A 23,980-nucleotide genomic window follows, 5' to 3' on the forward strand; every position below is an offset into this window, starting at 1 on the left:
AAAAGGAGATGTTAAGATAGCATTCAGATCAATGGACTGATGTGAAGATGATAACCAGATACAGACATGGAGGAAGAGAGCATTGAGTACAACGCATCCGATTATATCAATTTCGTGTATTTATGTGGAGTTTTCTTCTCGCAGAACTTTCATCTAATTTCAAAACACAAATGTCTTCAAATAATCGATCTCCAAGATGTCAGTCCACGCCCACGGACTTTCACAACTATTTGAGCTACACATTTAGACAAGTTCCTATCATTTCGAAATCGTGCTTATTTTGTCCCGCTCAATTCTACAGAAACCAGTAAGTTGAGTTGGCAAAATATGAAAACCGGTATCTTCCCTGACTTATAGATCCATGTCCCACTCGTCTTCTCTTTCCCTTGAAGTCCACTCTGAGTGGAGTTGCGGGGATGAAGTATGCATCAGAAGATCTCGATTTTTCTGTGAAACTGGGTAATTTGTACCTGTAAGTATTTCAGGATAAAATAAGATCTGAAAAATCGTGCAGCAGCTAATTCGAGCAGTATTGACTAAGTCTACGTACTATAATGTGGGCGTTGACTGTTATCTACTGCACGCCGATTTCGAGGCAGCATCTGGGTTTGCGAGAAGCATTGTTTTTGCACTTTCGTTTCGAAAGAGAGAGATCTACATCAGAAAGTACATTTTGTATTACGGTGAAAAATTGGAGTGGGTAGGAATGGGTTGATCTATTTGTATAAGTTTGCGCATATGGAGTGGGTGTTTTTGTCACGATATGAAGATGTTGTACATTCTGTGATGGATAACAGGGAATTAAATACGTGCTTGACAGCACGTTCATCGCTCATTCAACAATAACTCATGAGATATTGAAAAGTGACCGAAAGTTGAAGGGGTTCGAAATGAGGTGTTGATTAGAGGAGCCAAGGAGTCAATATACTCTACCTTGAAATGTCCCTTGATAATTAGCTCACAGCCTATAATAGTTTAACTGACTCAAAGCACTTGATAAGCACTGTCTGTCACCCTCAACCAAAGCAATTGTCTTATATCCAAACACTCATTCTGCATTAAGACCTCACTATCTGAAGCTTCTCTACTCTCTACTAAACCCATCAATCTTTCTCGATCCTCTCTCGCCAAAATGACCGTCGCCGCATTCACCACCTTCCCTCTCCCATGACACCACCCCCCAACTCCCCCGCAAACCTCTCTCTAAAGTCCTCCAACCCTACATTCAAAAAAAGCGGAAACAAAATCGCCGCATCCTTAAACCTTCTCTCTCTATGAAAATGTCCCTTCAAAAACCCCAATGCATGCGAACCCGCAACCCTTACATTCAATCAATAACCACATAATCCCCCTTCGCATCCATCATAATATCCGCACCCAACGGACCATAATAAGCGATCATATGCATATAATCTCCTATTTTCTTCGCAATATCCCTATACTCTTCAACCAGACGTTCCTGACCCGCATAATAAACATGACCCCCACCCTGTGCATCGACAAATTGATCACACACAGATGTAATCATCACCTCCCTGTCCCGAACACGCTTGCGGCAATTTCACAGCAAAGGGCATAGATCGTTATCTGATAACCTCAAACATGCGACTTACTTCCTCGACTCTCGTTTGCGCATCCCGCACTTGCATGGGATTTAATCGCGTTTCGATAACCATCGTTTCCGGAGTCGGTGATCCGGAAAACACCAAATCGCGCTTTGAAAGCGCTCGATAGTGATTCTCAAAAGGGACTGTAGAGGCAAAATGTTCGAAACAATGAATTTGGGTTTGTCACTGCGAGGACGGTATTGGGGGGAAAACAATGTCTTCTACACTACGCACATAAGCGAGGATAGGTCTCTGACTCTCCTGTGATGCAACTCAATACATCTTGTGTATCTATTCGGGAGCGTCTAAATCAAACATGATGATATTTAAGTTCCCTGCGATGAGACTGAAGAGTAGCGGAACCATTCGGGTGAAGATTCTCGCTTGAATTTCGAGGTCTTTAGGGGCTAGAGTATCTTGATAGACATTTTTTTTAAAGATAGATATGCCCAGTGTCGTTTGAAGCGTGGCTGTTGGAATTGTGTAAGAGAGATAGATTTCGCGGAGATCTTCTCTGTCAAGTCCGTAGAGCTCTTCCAGCGTGGTATCAAGATGGACAGAAGACATTTTGTCAGATTGAAGACTTGATACTATAATATTCTGGATTTCCAATCGATTACATACGTTATTCTGAGATAACTTATGCATATGTATCCCAACCCAGAAGTACATGTATGGCAAGGCTAGCTGTCCTTGCAACACAATGCCAGCTGTGTCCCAGCCGGTAGGCCGTACACCCTCTGCACCATTGGATATGAAAATGTATACCAATCAAAATCAATCCAAATCGAGCAACTTGCTTAAGATGGAATGGGACCAGGTACTCCATCTTCCTTATTCAGAACACACGAGCAGGGATGGGTACCCGTTCCATACCCGGGATATTGATCCTACTCCATGGACACATAGTAGGGTAGTAACTCGGTAAATTCTCCAAATACGAAGTACCCGGATATATGTTACGTGATCGTTCTGCAATTGTGATCTAAAAATGAGGCTATTCCTAACTATAAAAACAGTTCAAAGATTTCCATCGACATTTTGCAGGGTATTTATCCTATCCTATAGTGTATAGAGAAATAAATATTCATCAAAGTACTTGTCAAAATACCCAAATGCCCCCTAGGTAAACCTGCACGATGTCCGATCTTGCACACGAGGCGACGAGGAAAAAGATTAGATGGATGAAGCACGACTTTACTTTTGTACTATTTGGCACAAGATCGAGGTTTGTGGAGCATAAAAAATATAGGATGCGAATCATGAAACAGTATCAAGCACTTTAAATAAGAGATAAAAAGATGACATAACAGAATATCAGAGACTGCATTCATTCCCACGTATCCAGCACGCAATGCAACACAATACTCTAGAGAATATATGAATCCTCCTCTCCTCTATAGTACACCAATTTCATCGCTTCACCCAACGCTATAATACAAGCCATTCCTCATTGTCCATTGACATTCCGTAAGTAATTTCCGTTGACAAACCAAATCCTAATCGCCAGACACCATGCCACAACTACCATCCGCAGTAGTTTTAAAACCCCATACCACAATTCTTTAACTTCAATATAAAATACAAGAAAGAAATGTGCGTGCCAAACCTCACGACTGTCCATATTTCCCATCGTCGTCTATCATAACATAAACCATTTCTTTCTATCCCTCCTTCAAATATATTACAAAGTGAATCTATCTCTTCTCGTTCGTTCGTTCTTCCTCCCATACACTCTCAAAAGACCACCTGCCTTGGATGATTTCTTTACCCCATTACTCTTGACAGATGCCACAGGAGCCACACTAGCTTCTTTCGTAACTTCTCTACTCCCAGTGCTTCCGCGCCCACTCTTCCTCCTGATGTCTTTTTCTTCCGAAGATTTGATAAAGCGATGAACAGTGCGATGGTCTAGAACTCTTTCCTCCTCATCATGTTTGCCCTCTTTATCCGTTTTTGGCCACATGTATCCATACAGCTTACTATGGCGTTCGCATCTCGGGCAAGACGATCTCGTAAAATATGCATCTTTTTGAACGAAAGGTTCTTCACAGATCTTGCAATTGATCCATGCTGATGCTGGCTCAGCGAGAAGTGCATGGGTCAACACATAATCGCCAGGAATTCGTACATTTGGCGCATGATCCTTATCAATAGTTGATGGTACAACTACTCCTTTGCGGCGTCGTCGAATTTTGGGCTGCGGAAGTTTTTTCGAAATCGTCATTGTTGAGTCGTCTATTTCCATGTCGGATCCAAGATCGGAAAGTGCGGACGAATCCGCATCGTCCTGTAAAGCTGGATGTGATTTGCTGGTATTTGGACTGACGAGAACAGCTTCTGTTGGCGCCTTCTTCGCATTCTGAATTTCGGATGGCGTGATGACTTTTGTTTGGCCTGCCCTTTCTCGCTTTTCCTTCTCCCACAACGGTCCTCTTCTTCGACCACCATGATTTCCCCTTTTCACATAACCCTGTCGCCTAGGTTTAGAATCGACGGAAACAGGTTTCTCATTTAGCACCACGATCGTCTCTTCTTCATCGACTGATGTTGCATCTGTTTCTCCTGTTCCCTCCCCTGAAGGAGAGGATGTGAAACTTGCTCTCCTGGATTCTGAAGCAGAACTGGGTAAGATGGCATGGTCATTGTTTCCATAAAATGATGTAGGTGTGAACTCTTCAACTTTTACAGAAAACTGGCTCTTCAATCGCTTTGTCGTGTCGGATGGCGAAACCGTTGGTTCCTCAGAGTCTCTCTTTCGCTTGAGTGTGCTTGATCTCAATGGCCGGGATCTTCCAGGATCTATTATTGGTGAAGGCATCCCTGGAGTTACCGGTTGATCCCATTCGACTAGAAGGGTTTGTTGTAGGATATCTGATTCCGGGGAGCTAGGCAACTCGCTTCCGTTCACTCCATTTAGAACTCCTAATGGAGAACGCTCAATCTTTTGAGATGGTCGTCTTCTTTTCGGAGTACTTGGTGAACAATCTTCCTCGCTAGGTATTCTTCTTCGCTTCGATGATCCTGTTGGTGATAGTAGGTTGTCTTCATCAACTTGGTCTACTTTGGATACAGGCTGATTTGAGGCTAAAGGTGGAGATCCCAGAGCAGGAGAGCGTCGATTCTGAGCTGACGAAGCTGATCTACCTGACTTTGGTGGCATTTTCCGTACTTGTGGTCGTAAGTTGACATCAGGTGTCATCGATTCGGAACGCGATTCGGATACCGTAGAAGTGAGTCGTCGTCTACGCCGAAGACTATATCCTGGTACCTCTGGGGGTAATGGTTCCTGTTCAATTGATAATTTGGGAATAGACTCATTATTATCATCGTCTTGGGCCCATCCATTTTCGCGGTTATCCTCACAAGTCTTACATAGACATTCGCAATTATCCTCGCCAAAATAACTCTCGCCGTAGGTGACCGTGATCTCCTCCCCAATCTCAATATCCCTGACTGCAATAATTTCCATTCCGGCAGTTCCACTTGTCATCAAACGAGCATTTGCGCCACAATCGTGATTTGCGAATCGGGCTGGTCCGAGAAATAGTGATGCAGATTTGTTGCGACTTGACATAACAATGCTAAAGTCTCTGCGCAGGAGATTAATATGTTCTTCCTCCTCAGGTGTCATAACAACTTGAATTCCGGAAAGATATTTGACTACCTCACCTTTCCTAATTTCCCTCCGCGCAACAACTGCCGCTTCATGTGTAACAACAGTATAACGATTCGTGCTCGAAACTTCGAATGGACAATCTGGTAGATAAATATTGATGTACTTTTTGAGATGACGCCTGAAGTCCTCCTTTTCTTTTTCCGAATTGAGACTTTGTTGAAATTTCTTGAGACCTGGAAGAGCTAAAAGTTCTGCTTCTGCTTTTGCAGTGTTCTTCTCAATGATGACTGAATTTTGAAGAATTTTGGTCACATCTTCCTCTCTAATTCCACGAGATGAATGGTATGCGATGCGATTTTTGCGAATATTGGTCCAATAGTAAACCTGTCGGCTGATATTAGGAGAAGTTATAATTGAGACTATCATATAAAAAGACTTACCTGGTCAACAAGCGCATCTGTCAATATATCATCGTATGACCATAATTGAGCCAAAGTAAGTCGTTCCTTCTTCGTTGCGTTTGATTTTGGAGGCATTGTGACGGTTCAAGTGATGTGTAATAAGTATGCGATTGTACAGAAGTTAGGCTACAAACAAAGCCAGTCGTTATGCCGAAGAAAAGAAGTGGATAGTGTTGTAAGAAAGATGCGGAAAGGATTCGAATGAATTGTATATCCAAGTGAGTGTATGGATGTACCGCTCGCAATAAATTGGAATATCAGATTGAATGAATGATTCAAGTGGCTCGTCGCCTACGAAAAACGTGTCCGAGCTGATTTTTGTGACCCAAATACATTCACTTCTTCCAAATGGACGTTCTCCCTCGCTATTTATCCTGGCCTACTGAAATAAAAGAGAAGCAAATACTTATGTGCTGAACTCCGAAAGCTACGTTATGCGGAATTGAGAATTGGAGAACGAGAACGCTGAAATGCTTCAAACGGGAAGAAAAAGAGGGACGAAAGTAAGTAAGCAGGAAAGGAGTGAATAATTGTTTCCTTAAGATACATGATGACCTTCAATAGAAGATGAAGTATATTTTTTCACCCCTATTAGCCATTCTCAACAAGATAGGACAATAGATAAAAGAGGCTGGAAATAGAACTTGGAATATTGAGGCGTGGGTAAACATCGCCTATACCAAAAATAGACTAGTGTCTTAATAATTTGACGATGACAATAGTGAGATAACCATACAATGCAGAGAGAGGGAGATATATAGAGAATCTTCAGCAATACGAAATTGAACCCCTCCACCACGTATTGTCCAGAAAATGATTCAACTAAAGGTATGATCTGTTCTGTCGCGTATACACGAAATACTCTCATTGATATATGCTCAATTGCTTTCCTTCTGTTGTGTCTGGCGCATATATAAAATATTAATCTATCTGCTTTTGCGCTCATCACTTTCTGTTGTGCTAACTATCGCCATATAGACGATGCTTAATTGCATCGACAATTCTGGCGCCGCCGTGGTAGAATGCGCCAAGGTCTTAAAAATGAAGAGACATGCAAAAATTGGTTCGGACCCCTCTCTACATCACCCCTCCTACCATGTCCCCTCCCTCCACAACGCCCCCCACAACCTCGTCTCGTCGATTCCAATTCTAACAATGCAAATTAGGAGATCGCATTATCGTCGTCGTACAAAAGCAACGCAATTTCTCAGAGTCCGGTCCCGGTGCAAGTGTTTCTACATCCGCAGCGAACAAGGTCAGAAGAGGAGATATTAGACACGCAGTTGTGGTTAGGACGGTCAAAAAGTTGCAGAGACCTGATGGAAGTGTCGTCAAATTCGACGACAATGCTTGTGTTTTAATTAACAAAGCTGGAGAACCCATTGGAACAAGGTTAAACGGTGAGTGGTATCGACTATCCTCAATATGTTTTCTTTGTTAACATTTCACAGGTGTGGTTGGCACAGAATTAAGAAAGATGAAGTGGTCAAAAATTCTATCATTAGCACCTATGCATCTGTAGATATCACTGTATAAAAGAAGATTGATGTGGCATGGCATATCCGGCGTTTTAAGGGAATTTTGGACAATGAAAAATTATATTCTCCCCCCATATTGACATGCCCTAGAAATTTGATAATGTTTTTTTATGTATCCCCAATCCATATGATAGACTCCATATACCTGTTTCTCCAAAGAACAACGCCTTCTCTAAAAATCGAAACCCGGGGTATCATTGGAAAATATGACCGCACCCGCAGCATACGTAGAAGAGTTTCTAGGATCCCCCGTTAGCAAAGCCTGAAAGTATTCGCAAATTCAGAAGCTTACCATTCCCGTTTCCGCAGATCTCTGTTGAGACTGGAAAAATACAGCATCTTCGTTTCTGCAAGCAGGGCAAGTCTTGTTGGATCGTGGAAGCTAGAACCAAAGAAAATTGATATGTCAGCGGAGGGTTTCAAAGAGACCACAACAGCCACCAGAACTTCCGCAAAAGGCCGTCCATAAAATCTTCCCCTTTCAAAGCTTCTCCACACCCAGCCTATTTGAAATTCTTCCCTCACAAATGACCAGATGGCCGCATAAAAGACATAAGGGTAAACCCACAGTGGGATCAGATCCAACATCCTGAGTGACACCTGCAGTCTCACCGACAGCATTGTTAAGAATATTTCTGAAGACACAAGAGGAGACAGCCTCCTCGGAATATTGACAAGTACGGCATGCGAATTGTAGGCGGTGGGTATCGGGGTCCTCTTTTGGATACAACATATTCGAACTAGATAATGGTTAGCAGATGCCAGAAAACCTTCGAGGGACGATAGAAACTTACCATTCGCTACAGAATCTGAAAGTGATTTGTTCCTCATTCTTCTTGGGCTCTTCGCCGGAACTGGATGATGGAGATGCCATGATGATGTTTCTTTGAAAGATGTGTTCTAGGATTGATTTTGTCGCAATAGATAAATCGTGATAATGTTCGTGGATAAATGGCGTTATTTAGCACCTACAACCAGTTGAAGTCGATATTTCAAACGTGGAAGAAGAAAGAATAACAGTATTCTTCTTTGCTGTTGTATTATAATGAGATTCTCTCGTTGCGTCGCGTTGCTGAGAAATGTCGATGAATGATAGATTATGGCTCGAGTGGATTTCGATGTGGATATTTTTGGCTGGACTAGAACTCTTTTGTAATCCTTGCAAACGAAGGTTCTTATTAAGCTGGCGTGACTGGCATGATTGGCATGATTGGCATGGTTCAAGTTGGTTGGTCTCAGTGCTCTGGTTGCGAGGTTGTTGCTTGGTGGGCTACTAAAGAAAGGAAACCCCGCCTGCCACTAAACTTAATTGGGTTCGCCCTGTGACCAAGACACAGTACCTTCCAGTTAAATGCATCATCTCCTTTCACGCCTCTTCCTGTGGAAAAATACAATCAAAAATAAATAAGAAGAGTACAGTCACAGAAATCTATATCAAAAGACTCATCAATCACATCCATCACAAACTCGAATCATTTGTAGCACATTCAATTATAAAAAACCAGTTACACAATGGTAACGTTTTCCCTTTGCACTTTGGATATTTACTATACCTTTAACGGCTGAACTCTTTGGATTTGTAACGTAAATACGGTTCAAGCTTTACTAACCTCTTTATATAGACGGACGCAGGTCTACCAGCAGGATGGGAAGTCCGCACTTCGAAATCTAAGAACATTCCCTACTATTTCAACGAAGCGCAGACGATATCAAGCTGGGAGCCTCCAGCAAACACTGATACCGAAAAGCTGAAGGCATATATGGCCGAGCATTACAGCGCCTCGGAGATTGGAGATAATGCCAATGGCCAGGAAGATCAATCGGGAAAGATTAGAGCCAGTCATTTACTGGTGAAGCACAAGGGCAGTAGAAGGCCGAGCAGTTGGCGCGAGGTTCGTTTTCTCCATGACCCAAATTCGAAATCAACAGTCAACGATCGAGAGACCTCATTGTCTCATCGTGCGCAAAGCAATATGACTAATAAAACTATAGGCCGAAATCACACGCACAAAGGATGAAGCGATGAGCATCATTCTTCAACATGAAGCCCATATCCGTTCTGGAACAACATCATTGGGCGACCTTGCCGTTAGCGAATCCGATTGCAGCTCTGCCCGTAAAATGGGGGATCTTGGTTTCTTTGGACGGGGAGATATGCAGAAAGAGTTTGAGGAAGCAGCTTTCGCCTTAAAGCCAGGTGAAGTTAGTCATGTGGTTGAAACTGCTTCTGGTTTGCATTTGATTGAAAGGTTGGTTGTAAATTGTCATCTTCCACGTTCTTTGCCGACTAATCTTTGTTAGACTTGCGTAATATGACTTCGAAAATTTTAAGAGAGACGGAAAAAACGTCAAAACTCTAAATGATTTACGGGAGTTGTTGTTTAGCTAGGCAAACTGAGATCAATCAGAAATACCATTTGCGCTAGCATTTCCCATTTTTCAATCTTGGATCAACAAATGAAAATACCGAATATTCTGCGGTCTCAACACTTCAATCCAGATTTCATGACCATTGAACTTGAACGCTTTCTGACAATTTGGCATTCTAATTCAGACAACCGCAATTAGACCGCCTTCAGACTTCACAATAAATCTAACGTGTCGCTTCAGGGTTCATTGCTAATTGATTTTTGATTGAAAAAAAAAGCCATTTCGATCAATGCTTATAATGCTCAGTCACTCACCTCTTTATGGTATCACTAACTATATAGATATGGAGCCATGTACATGTAAAAGATTCGCAGCTATAAAAAAGGGGGTGATGCGATTGATTGCGTCATTCTCATAACCGATGATGTGCATAGTTTTCCCTGTGCTGAATCATTCGTAGTATTAAAGATACAAGTTCGATTTGTTTTCTCAATTACTGGAGAATTATTTTATTAAAGACGATAAGGCAATAATAACATGTTTGTAACCTTCAGTTTTCGTCACAAATTTATCCTCGAAGGTCCCCTTACCTACCCAGTACACCTCTCCCATGGTTCTCTCCATTCTAAGCCTATACCTTTGAAAACGGCCATTTCCTTCTTCCTCAGTATTTCAACCATATCCTTTTCCACTCTCCCTTCCAGATCATCATCCCCCTTCCCACCGCCCTCTGTGTCGCCGCTCGCTAACCCTTCCACCTCCATACCCCTTTCCAAATCCACCCATTCTCCCGTCCCCCGCTCTCTAATCCCACTACTATCAAACCTCCAATTCTTCCTCTTCTTACAATACTTCCTCAAATCCCTCTGAAACGTTGTTCCCCCGGACCACCCAATAATCGCCGTCCCCGCCGTCTTCCACGGTGTAATGATAATATCTACTCTGCGATGCGGATTTGGGTTTTTGCGTTTCTTCCTCTCTTCCTCTTCCTCTCCCCTCCCCTCGTAATTAATATCCTGCCAAACCACCAACGCCTTATCCAAACTATCAAATCCCGTTTTTCGCGCTTGATCTTTCTTCCAACCCAGATCTACAGCCCACTGTCCTCTCTCGCTATTCTTCATCGATTCGAGCAGAACATTCGTAATCCATCCCTTTTCCTCCAATCTCCATGTTAATTCTGGGAGGAATCCTAACGTGCGATTCTCATCCGGATGCGTAAGCATAATATCCACATCTCCGCTTTCCGCTTTTCCTCTCCGATATCCCCCTACGATAACCATCTGAAACCCGGGATCTATTTCCCGCGCCGCGGAAAGAACGATAGAGCCAATGGCTTCGACTTCCGAGCGAGGAATGGTAGAATTAAGCTCCTCGTAATATTTTACTCCGATTTTCTGCACCGGTTTGAGATCGTTCCAGCCTTCGACCACGATATCGTCGAGATCTTTCCACTTTCTTCGATCGTAGAATTCGCGCGCGGTGATGTCGGCTACGCCCCAGATGTTGTAGAAGGTTTTCAAGACTTGCGTGCGGGGATTTTTTTCGAAGTCGAGGACTTCGTCCATGGTTCCTGTGTTGAGGAATTGGTGGAGGAGGCTTGCAATCTTTTGATCGCACCCCGGGAGACGGATGATTTCGTTGGGTGAGCGGAGCGGATATGGGTATGCTGCTATGGAAGCGATAGAAGTGCTGTAGGCGCGAACACCGATGGGGTCGCCATCTAGGAGACGTTTTAGCTTGATTGTTTTGAGTTGGTTGATGAAAGGATCGTTGGGAGAGATTAATGGGGTGGGTCTTTCGCAGGAGTAGATTGTTTTGAGATATTCTGGTAGTGGGGGGAAATGTGAAGGGTCGTCATGTTCGGAGGTGGATTCTGTGAGGAGGGTAGGCCGGGTAAGTGGTTTGCTTGATTGTTGCTGTCGATAATGGGGACTGTATTTGTGGTTAGGAGAGCCCCCTGAATCGGCTGCTGCGCGAGTAAGGAGATCTGAGGGGAGAGATTTTGGTGGCTCCGTTACTCGTCGTCCTTCGTATATTAAGTATTTGTCTATTGGAAGCAGCATTCCTTCTTTGATTGAATCGAAATACCAATCAATCTTCAAAACCTTGAAAGTATTCTGCACATTGACGTTATCTGAAACTTTGCCGATGCCTTGAACTTTGACCATATTCCGACCATAATTGCTTCCAACAGGAGCAGGAGAACTTGTCCCATCAGCTGACTTCAACTTTTTCCTAGCCATTTCCCCTTTCCCCTCTTCCTCTTCCTCAGATTCAGATTCATCTTCATCAGAACTAAGCTCAATAACTTCATTCCCATCACCATTCAAGGTACTTCTCCGCTCCTTCTTTCCACTTCCTGCTTTCCTCTTCCTCCCCATCTCCTCCTTCACCCCAACATCCACTTCCTCTAACCTTTCTATCACGTTCCTAATATTCGTAACATCGACCGTCATGAACTTCAGTTTCCTCAACTCAAATTCCACTCTCGCCTTCGTAGGAATTCTCGTAAGCCCCACTTCGGCTTCTTGAATTGTATATCGCAAAGCAGCGAATCCATCCAATCCATCTTCCAGTTCTCTGATTTCTTTATCACCAAGAAGAAACTTAAATACATAGGCTGGAGGAAACTGAATTGTTGAGGACATTTTCATAAATTTTGGTTGATCAAAAGCCCCGAACGTGTTTTGTTGTTATTCGAGCCAGGCTTGATAATTTATAGTTTGATGCTGGTTCTCAAGTACGACCATCAAGTGACTGACCAGAACAACTATTCATTAAGTTGTCTTCTGGGGTGAAAATTAATTCAGTGAATGAGAGAAGGTGTATTGAAAGAGAGAGAATTTCCATTGCGTATATATATGAGATGAATTGATTCAATTGGATTTTATTGTACGGCGTAATGACGTTACAAAGAATGCGAACTGCTAGCTTTAGTGGTGAATCATGTAATGTGACCATAACAGCTAGAGCTTAGCTAGGTAAGCCCTTCGTAATAAAGTAGTCAAGACATCTCAAATTCATTAGAATAACATTAAAATACTTATAAAATGAAGGTTTATCATCCCAATTAATGTGATAAGCTATTCACATGAAAGAACTCGTGAAATAAGGTCCCTGAGGGAGGGGTATTAGATGAATCCTAGAATGTGGATTGCGTAAAAAGCTTCATTCGCTTATAGTCTGTTGGCTACCCACCTCCACCAAGCATCAACCGATCCACCATCAGATCCAAGTACATTACCACCAGCTACTTCAACAGAGATGTTGAACTCCTCCATTTGTGAAAATTTAAAGTCGGTAGAACCCATCTCTCCCAGCCATTCATCTTTATCTTCGTCCTCCTCTGTAGACATTCCCGAATCAAGTAGACCTTTCGATCGCGAGACTCTAACTTTGGTAATTTCTCTTTCCAGGCTACTTTTGACCAATGCGGCTGGAAGAGCAGTGAATAGATCCATCTTGTTGGCAGCAATGAGTATTGGTAGTTCTTGAGGTGCCTTTGTGGTGGTTTTTCCATCCATGAGCTTTTGCATGAGGAGGAGTAGATCGTGTAGATAATCGGCAGCCTCTCTTAGACCCTCATCTCCAGCTCCCAATGTAGTAGCATCGACTTGATATATTACACCTCGAAGATTTTGAGAAGTTGAGAGCTGTTCGAATGCATGGTGTCGTAGCTTTCCATGGCCGGGAGTATCAATTAAGAGGAATTTCTTATGAACTTGATTGGTAGGATCATTGACTGAACGATATTTGTTCGAGGCAGCTACTGCATCAACCGGTAGAGAACATTCGGCAGATGAAATGGTTTGAGAAGTATGAGTAGTTGCAGGCTTGTTCTCTCGTTCGAACTATAATCGATTATTAGTGTTCGTGATGGCTACTCCCCTCATGCGACAGATGCCTCTTCTGTTGAATTACTTACAAGAGTAAGAAGTGCCGTTTTCCCTGCGCCGCTTGGTCCAATTAACACAATAGAGGGCAAAGAAGTGAAACCAGTTGCGCGAAATACTACAGAGTGGAGGAATATCGGTATCGAAAGGACTAGGATAATTGTAATGATCAAACCCAAAGGCGAGGGGTTCATAAGAGTATGAATCCAATCCTGTGAAGAAGACATGACCAAAGAGAAAATTATTCAGAAACGTGAGGATCGCCGACTTTCATCAAGCACCGCAGACTTGAGGGGCATATAAAAGAAAGTCTCCACGTTTATGATATGATGGGGTGATATTGCAAGTGGTCTTTTCCTTATGGTGGTGTTGTTCTTTCGCAAGGCTATGGAAATTATTTTATGGTGACGGATACGTCGTGTTGCATGTAATTTAGGGGGTTCCACATGCTGAGCTGTGCTAAGAAAATTGACTTTACCCCTGTCACCGCTTCCACAACAAGGCAAGCCAGATACTAAAATAAAGTACCAACGGATACTCAGCCTTGTATGCACTCTAGTTGGGAAAGGAAAGGAAAGGAAAGGTTACCAGTCCATGTAAGCAGGAATACAATTTCAATCGAAAGCGACGGAGAATACAACTAGTCAGCTCTTCCAATTATAACTTTCTCACTCATTGTGTTTCTCCTTTATTATTGACTTTTTTGCTTTCCTATATTATTATGTATGTGTTGTGATTGATATCCTACATACCATACTCGATTTCATTCCCTCGACACCTCGAACACACTCAATCAAGTTTCCTTGGTCCCGAAATGGCCCTCGGAGACTCAAAACCCTCCTCTGGAACGGAATCTTCGAAGAAAAATGCTCCCATAATGCCAAGTGGAAAGTCAAATGTCGTGGCGCCAACTCTCAGTGATGATAATCATGTAGAGCTTGGGGATATGACACCTCCAGAACAGCCCGCAGCGGATATAATGCAGCTCGCTCGGATAGGAGACATTCAAGCGGTAGAAAAGCTATTCGATGATGGCACATTTGATGCTACTTATAGTGACGGCGAGGGCATAACACCTTTACATGTGCGACTCGATTTCCATTGTGCAAGATTTCCCTAACTAATGTATTCACACAGTGGGCGGCTATTAACAATCAGTATGCCATGTGCCAATTTCTCTTGAAAGCCGGCGCAGACGTGAACAAGAAAGGAGGAGAGTCTGTAGCTACACCGGCAATGTGGGCTGCTCAAAGATGCCATTATTATATCGTTCACCTATTGCTGGAAAATGGCGCTGATCCTCTGATCACGGATGTCCAAGGATACAATATTCTTCACTTGGCTACATTCGAGGGGAATATATTTCTGCTCGTTCTTCTTCTACATCAAAACATTAATGTCGACGTGCTTGATAGCCAGCGACATACTTGTTTAATGTGGGCGGCGTATAAGGGATTACCGAGTTGCGTAGATTTGTTCTTGAGATGGGGTGCTGATGTTCATGCCACGGATGAAACTGGATTCACCGCACTACATTGGGCTTTGGTAAAGGGATCTCAGGGATGCATACAAAAATTAATTGAATACGGAGCGGATAGATTTGCCGAAACCTCGACTGGCAAAACCCCAGCCATCACAGCACAGGAGATGAAGACGGAAAGAATTTGGCACAAAGCTCTCACAGAGTGCGGCTACGACGAGGATGCCAAGCCGGTTCTTATCAGCTTTCCCATGTCATCATGGCTGTTAAAGGATAAACGCGCATTCATGAACAAATTCTTCTTTTTATGGCCATTTCTAATTCTTTGGACGATGATCATGATCAGTAGTCAGATGGTAATATTTATTGGTGTGCCCATGGCGTTGTTCTTTGGGTATTCATTACAATGGTTGGCCCAGCAGGTATTAGAGTATGCGCCTTCAGATATGAAGCATTTACATAAAACGGTATGTCTAAAAAGACTTTCTATATTAGTTTCAAGAGCAACACTGATGATGATGTAATTTTAGCCTTGGCTTGCAGGAATCTTTTCTGCTACCTTATTTTGGGTTGGTGTCAGATGGATGACAACTTTGTTACCGGGTTTGTGACCGAGAACCCCTTTTGTTGTGGGAATCTATACTGACAATGTTAGCTACCTATGGCACTTATCCGCTCTCCAACCTGTTATTTTTCACCTTTTACAGTCTTACGGGATATTTCTACTTTTGTTCAATGATGTACGAGCCAGGTCATGTTCCAAAGCTGGGCGGTTTGACCCAGCAAAAGGCTGTAATTGATGAATTATTAAGTGTGTGGAAGTTTGATGAGCAAAATTTCTGTGTTCATTGCATGGTTCGCCAGCCACTGAGAAGTAAGCATTGCAGAAGATGCAACCGATGCGTAGCGAAGCATGACCAGTAAGTTCATTTAATACACCTTTTTCTTGAAAAAGATTACTAACATGGTGGCCTAGTCATTGTCCTTGGATTAACAACTGTGTCGGTATCAATAATCATAGACATTTCTTCCTCTATCTCGTGTGCCTAGAACTCGGGATTATCTTCTTAGTTAGAGTTGCTATCGGATGTAAGTGTCAATCTGATCTTTTCCTTGGAATAAATGCTAATCGAGATTAAGACTTTGAAGGCTTCGTTGGAAAGGGCGAGCAGGAGTGCAACTTTCTTTCACCTACACTATGTGGGATTGTTAATTCGGATTCTTACACTTTAGTGTTGGTATTATGGGCAATCTTGCAACTGACATGGGTTACTATGTTACTATTCGTCCAATTGATCCAGATCTCAAGAGCCATGACCACCTGGGAAAACATGCGCGGTACACACGCCGGAGGCAAAACTTCTCAGGCTATTACGAATGCTCTCACTACTGGCGCTACATCAAGATCAGGCGGTCAAGTCGGAAATGCTGGACTTGGTCCCGACCCCGCCTTACCACCAACCCACGCACCGGGTGGTCACGGCCATCATCACGCTCATAAAGCCGGCTGTTTCGCACAGTGGAAGAAAATTCTCGGTGTTGACACATTCGTGGAAACCGCTTTTCATGGCTATGAAGGAAGCAAAAACCGACGCCGGGCACCTCAAAATCCTTTCTCCCGTGGTTGCATCGGAAACTGTAAAGATTTCTGGTGTGATCCAGCGCCGGTTTTTGGGAAGAGAGAAAATGGTGCAGCGATGTTGGGGGGTCAGGTAGTTAATTATACGAAAATGTATGAGACGCCTTCGAGAATGGAGATGAGGAGGGGTGGAGATGATGGTGGAGCTTATGAAAGTGTGGCAGCCGATGAGGCGGTTTAGATGAGATGAAAAGATTTTGGGGTTAGATGGGGGATATTACTGTGTCTATGGAGGAGAACAGTTTATGATTCATGAATATATTTTTATTGGTTGCGGAGTTGTTCATTGAGATTTTTCTTGATTGATAATTCTCATGTGATGATTGAAATATACCCTCGTGTAGACGTCAGAAAGGACTATCGGTGCTGAGATAAATGATCCATCTAATCGCGTTCGCAACAGACTCACATACCTACTCACTAGAAGTCTTGACAACAGAATGTGAAACACGCAGCACTTTCTGCTCCATCATTCTTCAATCAGAAGTGATAATATTAAGCATATTCAAGATAAATGATATAATTATCTTAATAAGTATTTCTAACTCGTAACTTCTATCCAGCAATGCCCCTTAATTAGCGAAAATCCACCGCATCAGCCGAATATTCAGGATCGTGATTCATGAGATTTCTGATTAGATTCGATGTACTAGTACAGTACAAAGAATTCTTTCGCAAAGTACATACGAAACTAGCAAGGATTAATAATTCAAGCTCATCATATATGAAGTTTACAAAAAACTCTAAAATCGTTTTATTCATTGAATAACCAGATTTCTCATTGAATGCCGTGAAGTTTTGTTGAATACTGCCGACTATCTTAAAGTGTTTGATCTATGCAAAAGCGCGCTACTTGACACTAGAATTGTGCACCCTTGCTAGCTCTTGTACGCATTTGGGAAGAGAAAACGATATTTTAGGATAGGAATACGAAGGATGCACTGATTAGTCAGTCATCTTGTGATATTCTGATCGTCAATTAATTGATTGTTAGAAATAGGTACACGGGTTTTGAAGTTGTAGATCTATATTCTTGTTAGGAGAGTTCTTGAGTTGTGATGTTTGGAATGGTTGTTTCTGGGGTTTATAGGAAGGCTTATTTATGGGTTGAATGAATTGTCTGATGTTATATGGAAATTGGAATGCAAGAATGAATCCTGTTCTTTTGTGTATAGCTTTAGAATGCACAGGGTTGGAGATATCGTTGGCTTTTAATTTGGATCTCTGTGATTGAAATCAATACATTAGAAGCCTACTCCTATCTCCGCTGTCAATTTCCAATCATACTCCCTTTTCTTAAAAATTCTCTTCTTCTGATCCAGCCCCCCCTCTCCTATCTCATTACTTCCCTCCAACGGTCTCAATCTTCCTAAATGTGCCATTGATTCCAATCGTTCTTCATTATTATTATGTTCCTACTCCTCAAAAATAGTCATATATGCTTGCGATTCTCGCACTGCATTTGTTTTTTCTGGACAATACCCAGCCAGGCTACCATCTTCAGCTGCGATCAAATTTCCCTCGAGACCGCATCTGACGCGATTCCCAGTCTTCTCCCGGTGAATTGCTCCAACTTCGTTTTCCCTAGTCTCCCAAGTTTTGCCATCTTCTATGTAGGACCTCACTACTCGGTAGCTATTTCTCGCTGGGAAATCATGGCTTCATCGTCGTAAGCTCTGTGAGTGCGACCAGTTCAGTCCACTTCCACAATTGTGGAAAGTGAAGAAGGTGCGAATATCCTGTCATTACTTCATATGGCTCTATCGTAAAAAAAATCCAGTTCCAATGCCTTGTGGAAAATTCCCAGTCATAGGGTTTTCAGATCCAGCCCGGAAGTTGTAGCAAAAATTTGCAGCTATGCAAGTGAGGCTTGCGTTGATGCCCCCAATGCATGCACTAAGAATAAATATTATTGAGTAGAGGGCAGACAACAAGATTCTACCTTCTAGAAACGCCAATGTTTTGGATGGTAGTGGCATCCACTTTTCGTTGATAAAATCCTCCAGGGTAGATTAAGCATCAAGTTGTTTGCAAAGGTTGAAGTAGAGGATCTGTGTCCACGACCATATATATAGTTATTGCTGGTGTTTGGTGAGCTACAACATCCCAGGAAATCTTAGGTTCCATTGTATGACGTGAAGCTACTGTCAAGACTGCGAAGAGGTACCCAAAGCAATACATTTGTTTTCGAGTCGCTGTATGTGAACCAATACAGAGTGTATAGATGATACAGTAATGTCCGAGTCTACCATAGCAATTTTTGCGAGCTCCTGATTGCTGGATAAATGCTTGAAATCCAAACATCTACTGTTTGACGGCTCAATGAAATTGGTAGACGGGCCACAATGCTCAATTTCTGACATCTTACGTATTTGAAACATGCCCAATGTGTGATGACTGATCTTCGAATGGAAGAGAAGTAGAGTGCCAAAGCTCAAATTCAAGTGACGGAAGACTTGGCTAAATAGATCTACACAACTGATGATCCATGAAAGATAATAAGTAGAAAGTTTTATGATAGCATTACTCCAGATTTACAACAGAATCTTTTCATAGTCTCTTTCTAATTGAATGATTAAATGGACTTGAAGTCAAGGACTTGGGATATGTATGACAGTATTATTGCAGCTGCAGTATCAGGGAGAAATGAATGGCTCCACGGGTGTAGTGTACAGCACATTAGGTTGAAATCAAACATATATATGATTCACTAAGGATCATGAGTCTTTGAGGCCCAGCTACACATCGAAATCTTGATTTCAAGGAAGATTAGCACAGATTAAAAGATTCAAAAAGCATGCAAGTAGTAAGGTTAATAAGTTGATCAGCAGGGCAGGATTGTTCCTCTTGAGCGGAAGCTAGATTTCTTGAGGGTTGTTTCACAGTGATTCGGACAGATCCAACATAAACACCATGAATACATCGTGTTACAGAAATTTCGTGCTCATTCATGCATCGTGAAAGCTCTCAACTCGATTTACATGGAGCATGCATTCATAATTATGATAGTGGCTACTTGGCTAAAGACAGCTCTCATACAGAGACAGATTTTAAGTGGAGCACTCATGGTATCTTTCATTTATGCTGCGCACCTGCGCACCATTGTTCTTACCGAGACTCAAAATAGACCAGTTTCTCACTCCTACGCTGCAAGTAGATACCCATCCGTAGTCAATGAATCCATTGAAAGTTCAACCCTCCCTCAGCTTCCTAGAACATCTGTTCAAGCGCGGAGATCTCATAAGGATATTTGGGATGCTCAAAACAAAGCTAGCGAGAACTACCTTACCGCGTATGCAAAGAATGACTTTGGGGATGTTAGCAATCCAGTGCATCACCTCAGCGAATCTATTCTAGAAGATTTTGCTGCTTGGTCCGAGGCTTCTCACAACGCATTCGACCATGTCAAGGCTTTTCAAGAAAGTCATTGGCACGATTTGAAACCATAGCTTGGTGGCAAAGTCTTCAATAATGGTAAGACACCCAATTTTAAATTGGAAGATGTGGAAGGGAGCTGGAGTATAGTTGCGCTTAGGGAATCTTTATGAATTAGGGTTAGTGATGAGGAGGCTTGAAGCTAAAAAGCCATTCACTGCAATCCCTATACCTTACGTCGCTGTTACTCTTAACCCACAGGGAAAAGTGAAGCCGGGACTTGAAAACGGGGTGTTTTACACTGAAGTGTGTGAATCACACAAGGCCGTTACTCCGATCTTCGACGAAAACATCGCAAAAGGGGAAAAGTACGTGCTTCCTAAATTTCCTATTGAATTCGTTGTTCCTTGTTATAATTTGGTGGAACGAGTACTCATCGGCGACATTGAGTGAAACAACCTAACAAGGGCAAGAGAACCGCGACGCTTGTTGGCGACACTGAAGAGGGAATTTGACTTCTTCTATGATAGATCATTGTAAACAGCTGCTGAACAGCTGGATATCGCTCTGCAAGAGGTTGCTAAGCGAGAAAGGGTACACGGAGATAAATCCTTCTACAATAGAATAGAAGCCGGCAAATGCTTTAGAATACCATCAGATGACGAAGCATATTTTTTATACCAAGGACAGACCGCCCAGCAGTGCAAGAAAAAAGGCATTGACCGAGAGCATGTAATCGCAGAATCATCGCCACCCAGAACGCCCAAAGAGCACTAAGTCATATCTGGCCCAACGTAAATTGTTGATAATAATCAGCCCGATCGCGCCCTCCAGTCTCTCCTCCAATTTCTCCGGAAACTTGGTCGTTTCATAACCGCCAAATAGTCGCAACGAAACGCAAGCTGCGCCTACCCAAATTGCCACCCAGTCCTCACCTAAGCATTTGAGGAATGCAAACACTCGCCAGTTTGAAGAAGAGCCAGTGACAGCCCATGAAGTTCCATCGGAAGAACCACAAAATGCAAGATTTCGGCCCTTGGGTATCAAAACTTGCAGAAGCAAAGAGAAAACACATAAGAAAACACAACCGTAAGCCCCCGTAGAGCCGAAAGGGATAAGGGCCTCCAATTAGCCAGACTCGGCAATCGCTTGGCGTTTTTGCACGAAGCTCTTCGTGGTCTTTGAATTTGTATTTACTTATTTTTATTGTGATCTCTCACTTCATTTGGATATCTTAGTCGATTTGAATCTCTCAACTCGTTCGAGTTTATCTGCTGAATTCAATCCTTTAACTCAATAGAATTCCTCAAACGATTGAAGTCTTTGAGTTGATTAGAATCTCCCAACCTATCGGAAAGGATCGACCCACTGGGTTTTCAGTTCATTTGATTGAACATTTTGATTGAAAAGCTTTGCATGATAGTTCCGAATATGCAGCTATACTAAACAAACTATGGCGACATGAACCGCACATTGGAATGAAAATAACACAACATTCAATCTAACTAGGTTTAACACCAATAGCTACCGATGGTCAAGTCTGAATTGGGACATTGAAAAGTGTTTCTGGGAATCTGAAGCTTGCGGCAATTCAGGTATCCGATGGTACGATTAATTTAATGGTAACTTATACTCAAGGACGCTCCTATGATAAGGATGAGCCTGCGAGATCACTTGGTTATCAAATCTGAATTAGAATATTGAAAGATATCTGGGTACTATCTAGAGAATTGTGTGTCGAATATGGTTCTGTGTCGCGTGCAATAGATTAACAAAGCGGTGAAATTCTGCCACACTAACAGGCGATCGATGTCGGTTATTTTTTAAGTCCACCTCCCTCCTTGCACCCCACTACCCCAAGCTGTTGACACCATCTCCATACTGCATGGCTACAGTATTACCCTACATTCAACAACTCTAATACCAACAATGGCCAGCCATACCGCAACCCTCAGCGCCCTCCTTCGGGATTCCTCAATTACGGACCATAATGAAATACTCAAAGCTACAAATGACGTATTAAAGAGTTCTAAACTCGACCCCAATGCCTTACATACCCGCGCCGTCGCCCTCCTTAAACTCGACCGATACGACGATGCACTAAAAGCTCTCGATGATGGCGGAGATAAACTGGCTTCTCAATGTGTTTTGGAGCGCGCTTATGCTCTGTATAAGACAGGCAAACTGGCAGATGCAGCGAAAGTTTGTGAAGGAGGTAATAGTAGGGGTTTGAAACATGTTGCTGCGCAAGTCGCATATCGTGCCGAGAGATTTGCAGATGCGGAGGGGCTTTATAAACAGCTCGCAGAAAGTGTGGGAGCTGGAGATGAATTAATGGATCTGAGGATCAATGGACTGGCTGTGGATGTGCAATTAGCATGGCATGGCGAGAAAAGCGAATTGAAGAGCAAAAACGAAGATTTCGAGGCATTCGAGACGGCGTATAATGTTGCATGCGGGTATATCGCGAAGGGAGATTATAACAAGGGAAATTTCCTGTTGAAGCGGGCAAGGGACCTGTGTGAGGCTCTGGACGAATTAAGTGATGATGAAAAGAGAGCAGAAGTCTTGCCTATTATGGTACAACAGGCATATGTGCTGACGAAATTGGGTAAAACTGAAGAGGCCAAGTCATTGACCAAGATGATTAATCTCGCTGAGTATGTATGCCAAATACGTTTACTGAGCTTGAAGCTGACCCCCACAGTGTACCAGAACCTCAAACCAAAATTATTGCACAAAATAATGTACTAGCTACATCGACCGAAATTGATAACCCGTACCTTTTGAAACGAGTTTTCGACTCAGTACCCAACTTATCGCATCGAGAGAAGCATTTTGAGCATCAAGCGAACATTTTGGAACGAAATCATTACACAGTTGAACTACAGGCATTGAAATATGGGGGTGTAGCAAATTCTACATTAAAAAAGATCTCGGCTTCTTCATCACCAACTGTTTCACCATCGATTAATGGCCTTTCGGTTCTCAACGCTGCAGCTCATGCCGAAGACAAAACCGGAAAAGCCGCTTTAAAGCAAACTTTATCACTTCTTGAGAAGCGACCAAATGACGTTGGATTGATCCTTACCATTGTCCAACTTTACGTATCGACGGACAATCCTGCCCCTGCAATTTCCCTGCTGGAAGCATTCTTTAAGCGTTTAGAAGAGTCTACCAATTCCTCAGATCAAGATGTACGATTTGCACCAGGACTAGTAGCTCTTCTCATCTCTCTCTATCGATCCACCGGCCGCAGAACCCCTATAAGACCAGAGCTCGAAAAAGCCGCTTCATACTGGCGACAGAAATCCAAACCTTCTCCATCCCTCTTCCACGCAGCAGGTATCTCCCTCCTCGAATCTTCCAGCCCCGAAGATGCCAAAGCAGCAGGCGAAATCTTCTCTTCCCTCCGCTCTCAAAACCCCACAGACCGCGTCGCAATCGCCGGTTGCGTCGCCTCATGCGCATCTTCAGATTTCTCCAAAATCTCCTCAGACATCGACACGCTCACCCCAATCCCCAAACTCATCTCCGGCATCAACGCCGAAGATCTCGAATCCTCGGGTATCCCAACCTGGACCTCTAAAACCACATCCGCTACATCTACAGAATCATCCAAGAAACGCACTCTCGATGACAAGGAAAGAGAAAAAGAAAACGAAGACCCGACGAAAAGGCAAAAGACGATAGGAACGCGCAAATCGAAATTACCCAAAGATTTCGAGGAGGGCAAGACAATGGATCCAGAGAGGTGGTTACCGCTTAAGGATCGCAGCTCCTACAGACCGAAAGGAAAGAAGGGGAAGAAGAAGGCGCTGGATGCGACGCAGGGAGGTGTGGTGAGAGAAGATGCGCTAGAGGGTGTTGAGGCACCGGGGAGCAAGGTTGTAACGGGTAGTGGGGCTGGTGGCGCAAAGGGGAAGAAGAAGAAGGGGAAGAGGTAGAGAGAGATTAAGAGAGGATTTAGAAGAGGGGATTGGAGATTGGAGATG

The 23,980-nt window shown here is 43.0% G+C and overlaps 10 protein-coding genes across 10 annotated transcripts; 5 read left to right on the plus strand and 5 right to left on the minus strand.

The window, feature by feature from the left end:
• Positions 1–1,898: 1,898 nt before the first annotated feature.
• Positions 1,899–2,174, minus strand: Bfra_007737 (uncharacterized protein; the record flags this gene model as incomplete). The annotated part of the gene is made up of 1 exon (XM_037338108.1): positions 1,899–2,174. The coding sequence occupies one exon, from the start codon at positions 2,172–2,174 to the stop codon at positions 1,899–1,901; it is 276 nt and encodes a 91-aa protein (XP_037190171.1).
• Positions 2,175–3,291: 1,117 nt separating this feature from the next.
• Positions 3,292–5,762, minus strand: Bfra_007738 (putative histone-lysine n-methyltransferase set9 protein; the record flags this gene model as incomplete). The annotated part of the gene is made up of 2 exons (XM_037338109.1): positions 3,292–5,610; positions 5,667–5,762. The coding sequence occupies 2 exons, from the start codon at positions 5,760–5,762 to the stop codon at positions 3,292–3,294; spliced, it is 2,415 nt and encodes an 804-aa protein (XP_037190172.1).
• A 729-nt stretch (positions 5,763–6,491) lies between these two features.
• On the plus strand, positions 6,492–7,240 carry Bfra_007739 (putative 60s ribosomal protein l23 protein). The gene is made up of 4 exons (XM_037338110.1): positions 6,492–6,515; positions 6,666–6,750; positions 6,854–7,087; positions 7,139–7,240. The coding sequence occupies exons 1-4, from the start codon at positions 6,501–6,503 to the stop codon at positions 7,207–7,209; spliced, it is 405 nt and encodes a 134-aa protein (XP_037190173.1). The 5' UTR covers positions 6,492–6,500; the 3' UTR covers positions 7,210–7,240.
• Positions 7,241–7,360: 120 nt separating this feature from the next.
• On the minus strand, positions 7,361–8,171 carry Bfra_007740 (putative dna-directed rna polymerase ii subunit rpb9 protein). Its single transcript, XM_037338111.1, has 4 exons — positions 8,020–8,171; positions 7,794–7,965; positions 7,518–7,607; positions 7,361–7,464 (listed from the first exon to the last, which is right to left on the minus strand). The coding sequence occupies exons 1-4, from the start codon at positions 8,097–8,099 to the stop codon at positions 7,420–7,422; spliced, it is 387 nt and encodes a 128-aa protein (XP_037190174.1). The 5' UTR covers positions 8,100–8,171; the 3' UTR covers positions 7,361–7,419.
• A 566-nt stretch (positions 8,172–8,737) lies between these two features.
• On the plus strand, positions 8,738–9,526 carry Bfra_007741 (putative peptidyl-prolyl cis trans isomerase protein; the record flags this gene model as incomplete). The annotated part of the gene is made up of 3 exons (XM_037338112.1): positions 8,738–8,740; positions 8,848–9,117; positions 9,218–9,526. The coding sequence occupies 3 exons, from the start codon at positions 8,738–8,740 to the stop codon at positions 9,524–9,526; spliced, it is 582 nt and encodes a 193-aa protein (XP_037190175.1).
• A 659-nt stretch (positions 9,527–10,185) lies between these two features.
• On the minus strand, positions 10,186–12,246 carry Bfra_007742 (putative dna polymerase beta protein; the record flags this gene model as incomplete). The annotated part of the gene is made up of 1 exon (XM_037338113.1): positions 10,186–12,246. The coding sequence occupies one exon, from the start codon at positions 12,244–12,246 to the stop codon at positions 10,186–10,188; it is 2,061 nt and encodes a 686-aa protein (XP_037190176.1).
• A 528-nt stretch (positions 12,247–12,774) lies between these two features.
• On the minus strand, positions 12,775–13,718 carry Bfra_007743 (putative srp receptor beta subunit protein; the record flags this gene model as incomplete). The annotated part of the gene is made up of 2 exons (XM_037338114.1): positions 12,775–13,449; positions 13,524–13,718. The coding sequence occupies 2 exons, from the start codon at positions 13,716–13,718 to the stop codon at positions 12,775–12,777; spliced, it is 870 nt and encodes a 289-aa protein (XP_037190177.1).
• Positions 13,719–14,305: 587 nt separating this feature from the next.
• Positions 14,306–16,791, plus strand: Bfra_007744 (putative palmitoyltransferase akr1 protein; the record flags this gene model as incomplete). The annotated part of the gene is made up of 6 exons (XM_037338115.1): positions 14,306–14,575; positions 14,629–15,438; positions 15,502–15,574; positions 15,627–15,891; positions 15,948–16,060; positions 16,112–16,791. 6 exons carry the CDS (start codon positions 14,306–14,308, stop codon positions 16,789–16,791), a joined length of 2,211 nt encoding a protein of 736 aa, XP_037190178.1.
• Positions 16,792–19,675: 2,884 nt separating this feature from the next.
• Bfra_007745 (uncharacterized protein) lies at positions 19,676–20,059 on the plus strand (the record flags this gene model as incomplete). Its single annotated transcript, XM_037338116.1, has 1 exon — positions 19,676–20,059. The coding sequence occupies one exon, from the start codon at positions 19,676–19,678 to the stop codon at positions 20,057–20,059; it is 384 nt and encodes a 127-aa protein (XP_037190179.1).
• A 1,855-nt stretch (positions 20,060–21,914) lies between these two features.
• On the plus strand, positions 21,915–23,932 carry Bfra_007748 (putative signal recognition particle protein; the record flags this gene model as incomplete). The annotated part of the gene is made up of 2 exons (XM_037338117.1): positions 21,915–22,645; positions 22,693–23,932. The coding sequence occupies 2 exons, from the start codon at positions 21,915–21,917 to the stop codon at positions 23,930–23,932; spliced, it is 1,971 nt and encodes a 656-aa protein (XP_037190180.1).
• Positions 23,933–23,980: the final 48 nt, after the last annotated feature.

This window comes from Botrytis fragariae (genome assembly GCF_013461495.1).
Source record: "Botrytis fragariae strain BVB16 chromosome Unknown tig00000112, whole genome shotgun sequence".
In the NCBI taxonomy this organism is placed as follows: Eukaryota; Fungi; Ascomycota; class Leotiomycetes; order Helotiales; family Sclerotiniaceae; genus Botrytis; species Botrytis fragariae.

Coding starts and splice junctions, on each gene's coding strand:
- Bfra_007739 (XM_037338110.1), top strand. Junction 6,751..6,853: donor GAAGAGACATGCAAAAATTG/GTTCGGACCCCT, acceptor AATGCAAATTAG/GAGATCGCATTATCGTCGTC. Junction 7,088..7,138: donor CATTGGAACAAGGTTAAACG/GTGAGTGGTATC, acceptor AACATTTCACAG/GTGTGGTTGGCACAGAATTA.
- Bfra_007740 (XM_037338111.1), bottom strand. CDS start 8,099: ATGGCATCTCCATCATCCAGTTCCGGCGAAGAGCCCAAGAAGAATGAG. Junction 7,966..8,019: donor TTCAGATTCTGTAGCGAATG/GTAAGTTTCTAT, acceptor ACCATTATCTAG/TTCGAATATGTTGTATCCAA. Junction 7,608..7,793: donor ATGTTGGATCTGATCCCACT/GTGGGTTTACCC, acceptor CTTTGGTTCTAG/CTTCCACGATCCAACAAGAC.